The sequence below is a fragment of the Rhinoraja longicauda genome, chromosome 1 (assembly GCF_053455715.1).
Source record: "Rhinoraja longicauda isolate Sanriku21f chromosome 1, sRhiLon1.1, whole genome shotgun sequence".
NCBI lineage: Eukaryota > Metazoa > Chordata > Chondrichthyes > Rajiformes > Arhynchobatidae > Rhinoraja > Rhinoraja longicauda.
In genome coordinates, this window is record NC_135953.1 from 44935718 (window position 1) to 44951871 (window position 16154).

The 16154-nt window shown below is 41.3% G+C and overlaps 1 protein-coding gene across 1 annotated transcript in view; it reads right to left on the minus strand.

Annotated features, from left to right (window-relative positions):
• LOC144592177 (potassium/sodium hyperpolarization-activated cyclic nucleotide-gated channel 1-like) overlaps window positions 1–16154 on the minus strand; it is a 271424-nt gene that overhangs the window by 112687 nt on the left and 142583 nt on the right. The window contains exon 4 of the mRNA XM_078396648.1: window positions 4195–4413. Coding sequence (XP_078252774.1) covers window positions 4195–4413 — 219 coding nt within the window. The remainder of the gene's footprint in view (window positions 1–4194; window positions 4414–16154) is intronic.

Genomic DNA, 16154 nt, shown 5'->3' on the forward strand with positions numbered 1-16154 from the left:
ATTGAAAAGTGGAAAGTCCACATAAAAAGGGAATTGTTTCAATTTAAATATTTAATAAATCATTGCGAAACTTGATGTTTTTGTTGCTGTTTAAAAGCTTATCAATATTGGGGGTTCATATTTGTTGATGCCAAAAGCAATACACCAGTGGTGCAGTGCTTATTTTTTAGGTGCCAAAGCTGTAATTGGTGCCAGAGCAACCGCTGTTAAATTCCCCGCTGGTTAAAATTCCCCGCTGTTTATTTGGAGTTTGTTTTTGTAGAGGCGCCTGAATGGTGCTCCGGTGTGCTCCGGCAGCACTGCACCCCTGCAATACACTATTTAAATGAGCATCCGTTAATCTGGTACTCAAATAATTCTTGGTGTGTTTCATTTTTGAGAATAGTTGCTCACACAAATAAGGTCTACCATACAATTATGCCATCTTTTTTGCGTGGTCCATCAGGCTAGGATATTTCTGATTTGAATTTATATGCATTTTATAATAGTCAAGCACAGACACATCTTCTGAATAACATTTAGATTTCAATATGCCGTCACACTGCACTTCTATCAATTCCATTTGATAAATTTCTGGTACAGTGTCTACTTTTACATTAAATGGGGTTGCAGACAACTTGAATTCACATGCATATAAGAGCACCAGTCGATGAGGAGAAAGTACAGACGCGTCAGCTGTAGGTTAAGTGAATTATTGAGAAACGCGCCACTCTTATATAATATTTGATGGGCTGATACAACACGAGCCGTGATGTCGTCAGCCGCTGTGTCGCTTACACAAAACGGGAGCTATGGACGATCTGAACTAATAAAACTAATAAATAATCTATATATAACAAAAACTCTCATCCTGTATGTATGCATTTTCCCGAAATACAGCCAAAACTACACGAGAGCGCAACAATTTTAGGCCCACCTTACTTAACATTCGCCTGCGGTGTGCAGTATCAAGTTTTGTTATATTTTAAAAGTAATTCACTTTATAAACTTTAATAAATGCGCTCCCACTTGCCGGGCCTGGCAGCTGTGCCTGTGCAGTTGGGGGAGGGTTGCCGGGCCAGGCAGCGGCGCGCCTGCGCATCAGCGCTGGGAGGACCGGCGCTCATCCCGGCGTGCCCCGCGTCTGACCTTACTCCCATGGTGCAGCGCGACGGCAGAGAGAAGGTCAAAGAAGATGGCCGACAGCAGGACAAACATGGGATAGTGTCTCGCGGCCGCTCTCCTTCTGGGCCACCTGGGGCTGGGGTGAGTGGCTCCCTCTCCCCTTTCCTCTTCCCCCTCGCCCGCACCTGGCCCCGGGGCTGTCACAATGGGAAACCAACGGGTCCACGTGTCATGTTTCATTCAAATTGTTCCGCTGTCGTGTACCGTTTTGGCTGCTTTCTGCCCAACTAATTGTTCAAGCGCATTTGATTGCAACATGCGCCTTAATTTAGTTCAACAAAGAAACTGACAAGTTACTAAAGAACCTTTAGTAACAATGGGAACCCAACTTTTCCACAGATCGTCTAGTAACTAGTCAAAAGCACCATTGATTACCAAATATATTAGTATTCTAAATGGTTCTTTTTTATTTCTTTTGTTTTGGCTATTTCTTTATGTTTAACTGCAGAAAAAAAAAATGCCTGCGGGCCGGGTTGATATTATATTTCTCTTAGGGACTGCGGGCGGGCAATTTCGGGTTACCGGCCGAATCCGGCCCCTGGTTTAAAAACCCATCCCGTAGACATTCCAGGAAATCCTCCTCCTCAGCACTGTTACCAATACCAACTGTTACCAGCAGTTCTTACAGTAGGTTATGAAAATGTGCCTTGACTAAAATGTAGACATGACCTTCATGTCCACTTTTACATTTATTGTGCTGATTCGATCTTATTCTTTTTTAGGAAGCAGATCAATATCTTCCAGCAAATACCAGCTGTCTGCTTTTAAAGTCTCAAGTGTGCATAAACAGAGTGGACTGTGTCAACTGTAACTGTTGTTTTGGGGTAAACTATTTGGGGTAAACTTTGTACACTATCTTCAGACAACTTCTGACTATGTGCAAGGCATTCTTTCTAGCAAGATAATGGCATAGGAAAGATCAATAGAAATTCTTCAAGGCTCTAGTGATGAATGAGCACCAACCAAATAAACTTAGAAAATAGCAATGCGGAACAATCCAGATACACAAGATCTTTAGGATCATGAAACATGGCAGTCAGCATGACAAATTGAATAGCACTGGTAAAGAATGATTGTTCATCACAGTGAACTATTAATACCAAACTCCACTCTTTTTATTACCTACAACACAACATAAAGTACCCAATTGTTATTTCTGTTTTAGAACAAGTCAGATTGCCAGACTAAAGATTGCACATAAGCACCCATTGTTTATTTCTGTTTTAGGACAAGTAGGATTGATAGCCTAAAGATTGCATTATAGGCCCATTAAAGGTTCTTCAGGAATACTACCCCTGCGTAACCAACAGCAACTCTGTTTCTCTCCTCAGCTGACTCCATCCCCAGCAGCAGCACGGCCACACAAATACTTTCTCTGATTTCTGGTTTCCTTTTTACTTCTAAGTTGTTCAACAGATGAAGTGATGCTGTTATACCCACTGCATGAGGATGAGCTAAATCATTAGGTAAGTCCTTTTACCGACTTAGCACATCAATTACTTTTTCAAGAGATTCCTCCCGAAATGGAGGTTACAAAATAATTTCAGAATAGCTTAGCTGTGATTGATTTGCATATGCCACATTAATGGCCCAAAATTTGCCTTAAGTAGTGAACCAACCTAACTTCTTAAGAAAAAAAACCTGCAGATGCTGGTTTAAATCGAAGGTAGACACAAAATGCTGGAGTAACTCAACGGGTCAGGCAGCATCTCAGGAGAGAAGGAATGGGTGATGTTTCGGGACGAGACCCTTCTTCAGACTGAAGAAGGGTCTCAACCCGAAACGTCACGCATACCTTCTCTCCCAAGATGCTGCCTGACCTACTGAGTTACTCCAGCATTTTGCGTCAACCTTCAACCTAACTTCTTGCTGACCTACGTGAAATGGTCAGTTTTACCTTGCAGAGACACATAGAAGGAAGTCAATGTCATCAGTTCTGTGCAAAGGCAAGGCTTCCTGCAATGTAAACACCATCACCATCACACCTGACCAAACCCCACCAACAAAATGGCCAAACATTTGTCAGGCAGGTAAGATGTATCTCCTGGCTGAGCTGGATGTCAAAGCTGTCAGCAATGATGAATGTTACACTTAAAAACAATCAAAAACTATTAAAGTTTCTTCAAACTATGAAAAATGTTTTCTAACATCATAAATAAATATTTGAAACAATTTGAAAAACGCTAATTGTAAGAGCTTGCAAAAGCCTATTGGAGTAGGTTTTTTGTGGGCAAAGTGATTTCTGGAAAGGTGGATGCTTGGAAAAATCTTAGTCAACATAGACAAGTTGGACCAAACGGTCTGACAGAGGTATATAGAGCTATGCTGTATACCTCTATGACGAATACTGTATCCTAGGAAAGGAATATGATAGGCATAGATGGGGTAGACAGTCAGAATCTTTTTTTCTCCCCAAGGTGGAAATGTCAAATACTAGAGGGCATAGCATTAAGATTAGAGGGGATAGGTTTAAAGGAAATGTGTGGGGAAAATTATTTTACACTGAGAGTGGAGGGTGCCTGGAATGTGGTTGCAGGGGTGATGGTGGAGGCAGATATTATAGAGATATTATATGTTTAAGAAGCTTTAAGATAGGCAAGAAATGGAGATTGAGCTTTTTCCTGCGCTGAACTGTTCTCTATTCTAGTGGTAATCAGAATGTACTGAGAACCTCAAATCCTTTTCAACAGGAGCACACAAAAGCCCATTGTAAATCACCGAAGGAGCACACCACCTCCCAATCGACACAGCTGTGGTAGGTTATATAAATCCTCATCAGCCATCGCAGAGCCTGCAGACTGCAGTGCTAATAAGTCACCCTCAATTAATATAAGCATTCACAAGAAACAAACTACCGTGCAGGTTTCACCTTGAGTGTACACGTAATGTCTCATGAGGCATCGCAGCCTTTGAATGTCTGATATGCCGATAGCAACTGCTAAATCGGGAGATACTTAAAAGATTTACTCTGATATTGTTTAATTAGAAGTCGATGCAGTGGCATATTATTGTCTATGTTGTAACACCTACCTTTTCCTGGTACTGTCGTCTTGAGGAATCCAAGGACTGGATGAGGGCGGTCGCGTGGCCAACAAACATCGCGTAGCACGTGGCTCCCACTATCATGCTCAATATGGTTATCCAGAGATCGGACATAGAAACTGGTGCCCGAGCTCCATAGCCAATGCAAAGCATATGGCTCATAGCTTTGAACAGTGCATAGGAGTACTGCATCCCCCATGAATCATTCTGCATGGAGAAAAGAAAAAGAACACACAATCAGCAAAAACTTTTGAAAGACTTAATTTTTCATGTTATTATTAGAAATGTAATGGATCACTAGCTGCTGTGACATTAAGCTAACGACTTCTCCTTCAAGCCCAAGAGAGATTATCTGGTCTTCAGAGACTGCTACATTTTGCTGTACTTTTTGTCTTTTGCTTACCGATTCAGAATTTCAGAGATCAGTACATTCCTATCACTGTATCTTCTATTTTTATATCTTGCTCCATATCCTTTCAACTGCATTGCCTACTCTTTAATTCTTTTAAATAATTTTCAGTGTACAGAAAAACATGTACGTGTGAAGATAGACTGGGACGCACATGCACAAAATGCTGCAAATTGAAATGTAAGCCGGTAATTTAATAGATAATGCAAAGATAATGTTTAGAAATTGGACGTAACCCTCTTTTGATGAACCAAATGTGTATACTGTCAACACGCGTTGATTATCTTAAAAATTGCACACAATTCAGCAAAGATATGCAGGTAAAATCATGATGATGATTTGTACACGGAATCATATGGTAGACAAGACTTGTTCTACTATACCTTCAGGTCATGATAATTGAATTATGTTGTTACAATAAAGTGGTACACTCAAACATGTGGCCTTCATAGAAGACTTACAAATCATTTTTTAATAACGTATTTTGTTAGAAGTATAAAAAAGTCCTGCTCCAATTACATAGTGGAATATTATAGACAATGTTTTTTCATGATGGTACACGTATGGCAGTCAGGCCCTTAAAATGCTTAGGCAGCTGGTAGGACGATGATCCACCATAGATAGCAACAGCAAGAATCTGTAGGCATACAAGCACCTTTTTGTCTCCAAAAAAAGCACTGATTTTAGCAAGCGCAAAAAACACCTGAATATAATTTTTGTCAGAAGCAATAACATTAATGTCCCTCTAGCTATATCGCGTGTGAGTGTTATTCATGATGAGTATCAAGTTATGCAATGGTATGTAGCATTTCCATAATGCCTTCCCTTTATTTTGTAAAAACAGATATAATTTAATCTTACTGAGGGAGAGCAATTCCAGCCTTTCGTGACCTCACTTTATTATCTCCAAATAGATTGATTTTATTACATACCTGATTTTATTACAGTGCTTATGTTTTAGACAATAGACAATAGACAATAGGTGCAGGAGTAGGCCATTCAGCCCTTCGAGCCAGCACCGCCATTCAATGCAATCATGGCTGATCACTCTCAATCAGTACCCCGTTCCTGCCTTCTCCCCATACCCCCTCACTCCGCTATCCTTAAGAGCTCTATCCAGCTCTCTCTTGAAAGCATCCAACGAACTGGCCTCCACTGCCTTCTGAGGCAGAGAATTCCACACCTTCACCACTCTCTGACTGAAAAAGTTCTTCCTCATCTCCGTTCTAAATGGCCTACCCCTTATTCTTAAACTGTGGCTCCTTGTTCTTTTACTAGGAGATCTAACCTACTTTAAAGTACGCAACTCTAACAACAAAAATGACAAAATGTGTACAGATTTGATGATGTTTTCAGATGCCAAATTAATTAATTACTAATTTTGAATAAGAGATATGAAAAATAAATAACAAATGGGGTCTTCTGCTATGGCAAGATATGGTGAGAATAAAGGTGACTGCTCATTAACCAAGGGGTATGACAATCGCCTTAAAACCATTATGACTTTCGAAATAACTAACTCAGTGCTTATTGCAGTGATTTTAATTCTCAATAGTTGTGTAAAGCGGGCATTATGGAATGATTACCTCACTTGAACTTCCTTTTCACTGAAACAAAAACAGAAACAGTGGAAGAACTCAGCCAGTCAAGCAGCATCAGTGGAAGGAGAAACCAGGCAACATTTTGGCTTGGTGAACCTTATTCACAACTAGGGAAGAGCATTTATACATGTTGATGCAGAGTTGTGGGGAAGGAGTGTGGTGTTTGAGAAAGGACTGTATGGAGGAAGATCAGATGTTACACATTACAGATCATTAGCAAAAAAGAATGATTAAACGTCAAAAACAAAGATGGACCAACTGAACTGTCTGTATTGTATGCAGTTTTGATCTCTGTTTTGTAGGGTGGACGTGGAGGTTTTGGAGACGGTACAAAAGAAATTTGCCAGGATATTGTCGGGAACGGAGAGGATTAGCTATAACCAGAATTTGGACAATCTTGGATTGTTTTCTCAGGAGCAATGGAGACTAAGGGGCAACCTGATAGTAGTGTATAAAAATTATGAGAGGAATAGGCAGGGTAAATATTCAGAGTCTTTTTGCCAAAGCGACAAAGTCAAATACTCGAGGGCAGGGCTTTAGGTTGAGAGAGGGAACATTTACTTGGAAAATGATGTGACACAGAGCGGGAGGTGCCTGGAATGCAGTGCTGGGGACAGTGGTGGGAACAGACACGATAGCAATGTAAAGAGACATTGAGGCAGACACTTGACCAAGCAAGGAAAAGAGCTATTGTGGGTTGAACAGCATGTTCCTGGTTTATGTTTTATGCAAATGTTTCAACAACCTACCCATTTCGTTCACATATTTAGAAGGATAGGTGGATGTTTGGTACAAAAATACTGATATGCAAACTTAATTTTCTATTTTTTTTATCCATCGGTTTTCACAAAACCCAGCAAATTGCATAATTATATATTGTCTCCAGCTCATTTCAATTTTGCTTATTTGGGTATTTCTATTTTCAGGTAATTTGTTGAAGTAGTGCTTGAAGACATGAGTAGCTAAAAACAAACATCTACGTATTCCTTCCAGTCACCATTATAGCATGCAGTCTGAGCCGCAGAGTTACTGTGTAAGAAGGAACTGCAAATGCTGGTTTACATCAAAGATTGTCACAAAATGATGGAGTAACTTAGTGGGACAGGCAGCATCTCTGGAGAGAAGGAATGGGTGACGTTTCGGTTCGAGACGCTCCTTCAGAATGCTAATTCAGAAGGGCCGTGACCCAAAACATCACCCATTGCTTCTATCCAGAGATGCTGCCTGTTCCACTGAGTTATTCTAGTATTATATCTATCCACAGTTACTCCCGCAGTTTGTGTCTTTTTTTGTAAACTAGAATCTGCAATTCCTTGATTCTATATCATAGCATTTTTAGGTATTACAAAATGCTGGAGTAACTCAGCAGGTCAGGCAGCATCTCAGGAGAGAAGGAATGGGTGACGTTTCGGGTCGAGACCCTTCTTCAGACTTCAGACTGAAGAAGGATCTCGACCCGAAACATCACCCATTCCTTCTCTCCTGAGATGCTGCCTGACCTGCTGAGTTACTCCAGCATTTTGTGATACCTTCGGTTTGTACCAGCATCTGCAGTTATTTTCCTACACTTATAGCATTTTTAGATTCCTACTTGTGTTTGAGAGGTTTAATCTGATTGAAAAGTTGTTTTACATTCTGAATTCTATATATTGGGAAGACGTTTAAGAACTAAGATGACTCTGGTAAACCTAATTTTATGTGTGGGCAAGGTTTGAAACTTGAATATCCTATTGTATGAAAGTCACTCACTATGGTGTAACATAAGAAATTTAAAATGTAGAAGGAAGAAGGATCCCAACCCAAAAAGTCACCAATCCATGATCTCCTGAAATGCTACCTGACCTGCTAAGTTACTCCAGCATTTTGCATCTTTCCACAAGATGTTGCTTTACCAAAAAAGACATAAAAGGGGTGGAGTAGCTCAGCGGGTCAGGCAGCATCTCTGGAGAACATGGATAGGAGCCTTTTTCAGATCAGGACCCTTGTTCAGACTGGCCTCTTTCTTCATGAAAATGTACTCTTCATGAAAGATTTCTTTTATTTATGGTACAAAAGTAATTGTGCGATGATTAGCAACATATGACACAACCTCTACTATTAATATTTAACAGTTTTTAAAACATAAAAAAAGAAATCTCTGAGAGGGTATTTGATCTGTGACTTTGATCTTTCTAACAAAATGACAATGGTGTTGAGGATCAGTTTGCTCCTGGCTGTTCGTAATGATTATGGGCTGAAATAACGAATACTATGAATAAAATTTGTCACTGTCAGAAACAAGAAAAGCTGACCACTGGACCAATTAAAATATTCAGATAATCCAATTATCCCAGAATTGCTGATTCTTCCAGTTTCTCTGACTGTATCATTGCCAGTGAACAAGAATGATAAGAAGATAGATGCAAAGAGCTGGAGTAACTCATTCGGGTCAGGCGGCATCTCTGGAGAGAAGGAATGGTTGACGTTTTGGGTCGAGACCCTTCTTCAGACGGGTTAGGGATAAGGGAAACGAGAGATGTAGACAGTGATGTGGACAGATAAAGAACAATAAATGTAAGATATGCAAAAAAGTAACGATGATAAAGGAAACAGGCCAATGTTAGCTATTTGTAGGGTGAAAATGAGAAACTAGTGCGAATTGGGTAGGGGAGGGAGCGAGAGAGAGGGAATGCTGGGGCTACCTGAAGTGAGAGAAATCAATATTCACACCACTGGACTGTAAGCTGCCCAAGCGAAATATGAGATGGTAGAAACATAGAAAATGGGTGCAGGAGGAGGCTATTTGGCCCTTCGATGGTGTTCCTCCAATTTGCGTTTAGCATCACTCTGACAATGGAGGAGACCGAGGGCAGAAAGGACTGTGTAGGATTGAGAAGGAGAATTAAAGTGTCCAGCAACCGAGACATCAGTTTGGTTCACAAGGGCTGAGTGAAGGTGTTCCGCGAAACGATCGTCCAGTCTGCGTTTGGTCTCGCCGATGTATAAGAGTCCACTTCTTCAACAACAGATACAGTAGATGAGGTTGGAGGAGGTGCAAGTGGACCTCTGCTTAACCTGAAAAGACTGTCGGGGTCCCTGGACAGAGTCAAAGGAGGAGGTATAGCAGCAGGTGTTGCATCTTTTGCGGTTGGTTGCAGGGGAAGGTACCTGGGGAGGGGGTGGTTTGGGTGGGAAGGGATGAGCTAACCAGGGAGTTGCAGAGGGAATGGTCTCTGCAGAGGTCATAAAGGGGTGGAGATGGGAAAATGTGGCTAGTGGTGGGATCCCGTTGGAAGTGGCTTAAATTTCAGAGGATTATGTGTTGTATGCGACAACTGATGGGGTGGAAGATAAGGACTAGGGGGATTGTCTCTGTTGCTACTATGTGGAAGGGGAACAAAGGCGGAGCTGCGGGATACTGAGAAGACATGAGTGAGGGCCTCATCCTCAAGATGGGAGAGGGGAGTCCCAGTTCCCTAAAGAATGAGGACATCTTGGATGTTCTAGTATGGAACACCTCATCTTGTGCGCAGATGCAGCGTAGACAGAGGAATTGGGAGTAGGGGTTAGAGTCTTTGCAGGAAGCAGGGTGGGAAGAAGTGTAGTCAAGATAGTTGTGGGAGTCAGTGGGTTTGTAATAGACGCCAGTCAATGATAAGGAGGCTGGAGGGGTGGTGGAGAATAAAATTCATTGAGAATCAAGTGGGATTCACAAATAAGCCAGTAAGTTTCAGGGATATTTAAAAGATTATCAATTGCAATTGTTCCTTATTTAGTTTTGGGCATTATAATTATTTTATTTTAGCTTATTTTAGAGATACAGTGTGGAAACAGGCCCTTCGGCCCATTGGGTCCGCAACGACCGGCGATCCTCGATCATTAAAACTATCCTACACACACTAGGGTCAATTTACATTTAAACCTAGCCAATTAACTTACAAACCTGTAGGTCTTTGGAGTGTGGGAGGAAACCAAAGATCTCGGAGAAAACCCACACGGTCACGGGGAGAACGCACAGACTCTGTACAGATAGCACCCATAGTCGGATCGAACCCGTGTCTCTGGAGTTGTAAGCGCATTAAGGCAGCAACTTTATCGCTGCGCCACCAATGATCAGTTGTCTATTATTTAAAAGAGTGTACATCACAATTATAATTGGCTTTGATGTTCCTGGGATGATATTGCCGATACTCTGTGAAGGTGCACATGTTTAATTGTCATACGATGACAATGGTGGGTTTAGGTGCATTTCCCTCACTGTTGACATTGTTGACGTCCAATTTGACATTGCGTCAAAGAGTCACAAATGAGTGTGGAGATTGATTGAAGTGAGAGGAGAGGGGTAGTACACAAAAATCTCTAGAAAATTATAATTTCCATTAAATGAACAGGGATTGCTAAGAGAATTATTTTTGTTGAGAGAAGGAAACAAGTATTCTGGAAAATAATAATGCATAATCAATTTGCATGTTTTTCAGTATCAAACAATAACCATCTCCAAACACAGAGAGTCTAATCATTTGCCCATGGCATTACATAACAACAACCCTCACCATCGACATCCTTGGGGGAAGGAGGGGTCATCAAAGATCAGCAACTTAATCTGATCAGTCACATTCAGATTCAGATTCCATATTAGTCCATAAATAGCCCATTCCTTCTCTCCAGAGATGCTGCCTGTCCCGCTGAGTTACTGCAGCATTCGTGTCTATCTTCGGTGTAAACCAGCATCTACAGTTCCTTACTACATGAATAGCATGCATAACTGATCCCAGGCAATGAGATGGGAACCTAGAGTTGTACAGCACAAAAGTGGGCCCTTCGGCCCACCCCGCCAATGCCAGCCTTTCTGCCCATTGACACCAGTCTGATTTGCCTGCAATAAATTAGGCTAATGATGTCATTTAAGTGACTGTAACCCTGTGTACCGGAAAACAAATTTCAAGCCCATACTTTGTTACATAGGATTTTCAGAAAGGCTCCTTAAAGAAATGAAAAAAAAAGCTAATGTGATTTAAAGATTGATAGAACCTACACGATACAACGCAGAAGGAGACCATTGAACCAGTGAGATTATAGTGACTCCCAACAGAATAATTCTATTTCGCCTCAATGTATTTTCCTTCAGCTCCATATCCAATTCTGTCCTGTGTATCCCAAAACAATTTTGATTATTTTAACATTTACTTACTTTTTAATTTAGTTTAGAGATACAGCGCGGTAACAGACCTTTCGGCTCACCGAGTCCGTGCCAACCAACAATCTCCGGACACTAGCACTATCCTTCACACTAGGGACAATTTATAATTTTACCAAAGCCAATTATCCTACAACCCTGCATATCTTTAGTGTGTGGGAGGAAACTGGAGTACCCGGAGAAAACCCATGTGGTCACAGGGAGGACATACAAACTCCGTACAGAGAGCACCCGAAGTCAGGATCGAATCCGGGCCTCGGCCGCTGTAAGGCAGTAATTCTACCGTTGCGCCAACGTGCCACCCCTGATATACAATGGTCAACCTTCTGGGAAAAAAGACCCATGCAGTCACAACTAGAATGTGCAACCTCCACACAAACAACTCTCAAGGTCAGGATTGAACAAGGGTCCTTGGTGCTGTGAGGCAGCAGAAAGGCTTATGAAATAATTGCAAGAGGTATCAAAAATATAGGTGTGATAGCTTTGTGGATGAAAAACATGGAATTTTCTTCAACTGCATTTCAGCTCAAGAAGAAAATCTGCAGAGCTTTCACTCAATGTCAAATGCCTGATGCAGTGTGTTAAGACAGAGTTTACATTATCTTTAAAGAAAAAAGATTGGTTTGTGAACGCTTCACATCCTATGCTTTCCTACAATTTGTTTAAAGTAAGGGATTGTAATACAACCAAGTTCTTTGTAGACAAGTTAATTAATATGGTTCCCTGAAACAAGCAGTAAAATAATATTACTGAGGCATTCGTGTCAAGATTAACTCTCATGTTCAATATTTTAATTTATTCAATTAAGTCACAAACCGTTGCATGCATGCAGGGGAGAAATCAGGAAAGATATTAGTTAATCTAAATGTTTTAATCATGAAATTGTCTAGTAAATAGCTTATAAAATGCTACTGACACATGAAGCAACTTTACCCTACTTCCTCTATCAAAACCCTCACATATTTGAATATATCAGGTCTTTCCCTAACTATCCTACCCAAGAGAAACAATCACAGCTTCTCCAATTAATTTTTCCACATATCTCATGAGTCTTAATCTGATTTCATTCTGATAAACCTCCTCTGATTTCTGCCCAAGACTTTCTTCCCAAAGTGCAGTGCCTGCTGAGGACTCACAGTGAAGTAGAAAAGATTGAACGTGATTTCCTTGTTTTTGTATGCAGAGACCATTTGCAAGGTCAAGTATCCCACGTGGTCTCTTAAACAACATCAGCATGTCCTTCCATCTTCAAGGATTTGAGAATACGCTTCCTCCATTCACCACTTCAGACCCCTATCCTTGGCTCCCTCTTTTCTTGCACACAGCTCAAATGTGTACATTAAGCTCAAATGTGTACATAGTTTCCACCCCAGTGCACCTGTCAGGCAATATACATTGCCTTCGCTCAGCCCGCCTGAACCTACCTGATCTCCCGGTTGCCGGACACTTTAATTCTCCTTCCCATTCCCACACAGACCTTGCTGTCCTAGGTCTCCTCCATTGTCAGTGAGGCTAAACGCAAATTGGAGGACCAACATCTCATATTTCGCTTGGGCAGCTTACAGCCCAGTGATATGAGAATTGATTTCTCTCACTTCAGGTAGCCCTGGCATTCCCTCCCCCTCCCCCACCCAAGTCACACTAGCTTCTCATTTTCACCCTATAAACAGCTAACAGTGGCCTGTTTCCTTTATCTTTGTTACTTTTTTAGCATATCTTTCATTCATTGTTCTTTATCTCTCCACATGACCATCTATATCTCTCGTTTCCCTTATCCCTAACCAGTCTGAAGAAGGGTCTCGACCCAAATCGTCACCCATTCCTTCTCTCCAGAGATGCTGCCTGCCTCGTTGAGTTACTCCAGCTTTTTGTGTCTATCATCATGATCATAATCATAATCGTAATTTATTAGCCAAGTTTTGTAACATTCGAGGAATTTGGTTTGCCATACCGTCATACTAAAAAAGCAACGCGACACACAACTACACAAAAATTTGACATAAACATCCACCACAACGGCTCCTCCACATTCCCCATTGTGATGGAAGCCAATAATGTCTTATCTTCTTTCCTCTTTTTTCTCCCATGGACGGGGGAGTCGGATCATCTGTAGTTGGGGCGATTGATGCTCCCACAGCCAGCAATCAAAGCTCCCACATGTGGGTGATCGATGCTCCCGCGATCGGGGCGGTCGAACCTCCCGTGATCGAGGCGGTCAGAGCTCCCACGTCTTGGAGCTCCCGAAGCCAGTCCCTAACCAGGGACCATGAGCTCCACGATGGTAAAGTCCACAGGCTCCCGCGGTTGGAGCTCCAAGGTCGATCACTGACAGAGTGATCGCAAGCTCCACGATGGTAAGTGTGTAGGCTCCCACGGTTGGAGCTCCCGAGGTCCCAACAAGAGGCTGCCAGCTGCATGATGTTAGGTCGCAGTGCAGAAGGAGATACGACATGGAAAAAGCTGCATCTCCGTCGAGGAAAGAGATTAAACAAGTGCCCCCCCACATAACACAAAACTAAAGAAAAAATAAAACATACATTTTACAACAAACTAAAAACACGAAGAAGGAAAAAGACGAGACAGACCATTGGCAAGGCAGGCATCGTTCGGCACCCCCTGGAAACATGAAACATATATCCTGGCCCATACTTTTCTTTACACTTGAGTTATCTGGCAGGTGTGCTGGTTTTCTTCCACCTTTCATGGTAGATTAATTAGCCATTGTAAATTAATTAGGTAATTGGCTAAAGAATCAAAGGAAGTTTTGTAATAAATAAGCACTCTATTAATATTTTAAATAGTTTTTTAACCTCCTTTTCTATTTTCTTGCAGTTTGTTCGTGCAACTTAAATCCCGTGGCATTATTGCTTTATTATTTTTAAATTCTCACTAAATATTTCTGTTTCCTTCTATTTTAGGAATCCATGGTAAATAACAGATCTTCTTTTCCTTGCCGCTGATGCAATTGATTCAGTCCTTGAACAATATGGTGACCCTCGTGATCAATTTTGTCACCCTGACCTTTTCCTTTACTCTCCTTCTTGGAAATGTTGTATTCTGATTTTTCTTTCTGTTGAGTCAAGCCACATTTAACCTCTTCATTTTAGCTACTTTATCAAAGTGCCAATAGCTTCACAACCTTTGTTATGTTCAGCACGGCATAAAGATAAAGTACACTCACACACTAGTTGCCTGAATCGCGCCAGCCTTTATTTACCCAGCGTTCTCGGCTAAAGGAACACCCATTCATTAACATAACATTACACTGCTCTCCCTTTTTTAAGTATTAAATCCAAGTACTCAGTTACAATGTTGATGTTGTGATACTTGATTTAAACCAATACCTTTAACCATATTCACAAAATTTAAAATGCTAAACATAATACATTTATTTTACATATTCACACATTTTCGGTTTAGTTGTAGAGTGAGTTATCTAACTTACAAATTTAACCTAATTACTGGTTTGCGGTTCCTGCCTGATCGTCTAACAGTAACAGGTGCAACAGGCATAACAGATGGACGTATAGACTCAACTGTTGGCTTGTTTGGCTCTATGTTAGTACACTGACCTTGACTAGACAAGTCTGTTTCTTTATCTGTACTCACTGAATTTTGTGTATCAACCACAATAGTCTTTTCTAACTCACTTTCAGATGAATACTCAGGGATTAGGAATTCATGCTCAGTTTTTGGTTCATCTTTGGCTGGAATCATTTGATCCACATGAACACTTTTGATCTTGTCTCCAACATCCACTAAGTAACTTTTTGTTCCACACACTTCCACTATTTTCCCAACATCCCATTTGTCTCGACTGGACTTGTTGGGAGGACTGAGCACACGAACTTGCTCATCTGGCTTGAAGTTCCTCTCCTTTTTGTGGAAGTCAAAGTGGTGTTTTTGACTTAACTGTTTTTGCTCAACTCTTGAGGCCAAATTGGGTTGAACTAGACTTAGGCGTATTCTTAGCCTTCTCTTCATCAACAGTTCTGCAGGTGAATAACCCGTAGTTGTGTGTGGTGTGGTTCTGTACTTCAGCAAGAAACTAGCCAAACGATGTTTCATGCTGAGCTTTGAACTACCCTGCAAAACCTGTTTCTTGAGAGTCTCTTTGACTACTCTAACAGACCTTTCCGCCGCCCCATTGGAGGCTGGATGGTATGGAGGAACAAGTGTGTGTTTTACCCCGTTACGCTGCATGAACTCTTTGAACTGTTCTGAACGAAACTGAGGTCTGTTATCAGAAACAAGTTCTTCTGGTAAACCATGACATGCAAAAACCGATCTCAACTCGTCTATGGTACGCTCAGCAGTAGTGCTTGACCCCATATGCTTAGCCTCAATCCATTTGGAATGACTATCTACTAGTACCAGAAAATTATCATTACCCTTTTCACAAAAGTCTACATGAACTCTCTGAAACGGTCTACTTGGCCATGACCAGGGTTGCAGTGGTGTTTTTGGTGGTTTACTGCGGCAATTTTGACACACGCTACATTTGCTCACCAGTGACTCAATGTCACTGTCTATACCAGGCCAATATACAAAACTTCTAGCAATTGACTTCATGCTAACTATGCCAGGATGTTCGGCATGAAGTTCGTACATAATCTTGTTTCTTAAAGACTCTGGTACAACCACTCTGTAACCCCACTTTATGCATCCCTGCTCACATGATAATTCATGTCGTCGATTATAGAAAGGCTTCAGTTCCGAGTTTGATCCACTCTCGATTTCAGTCCACCCATTCAATGTCTGT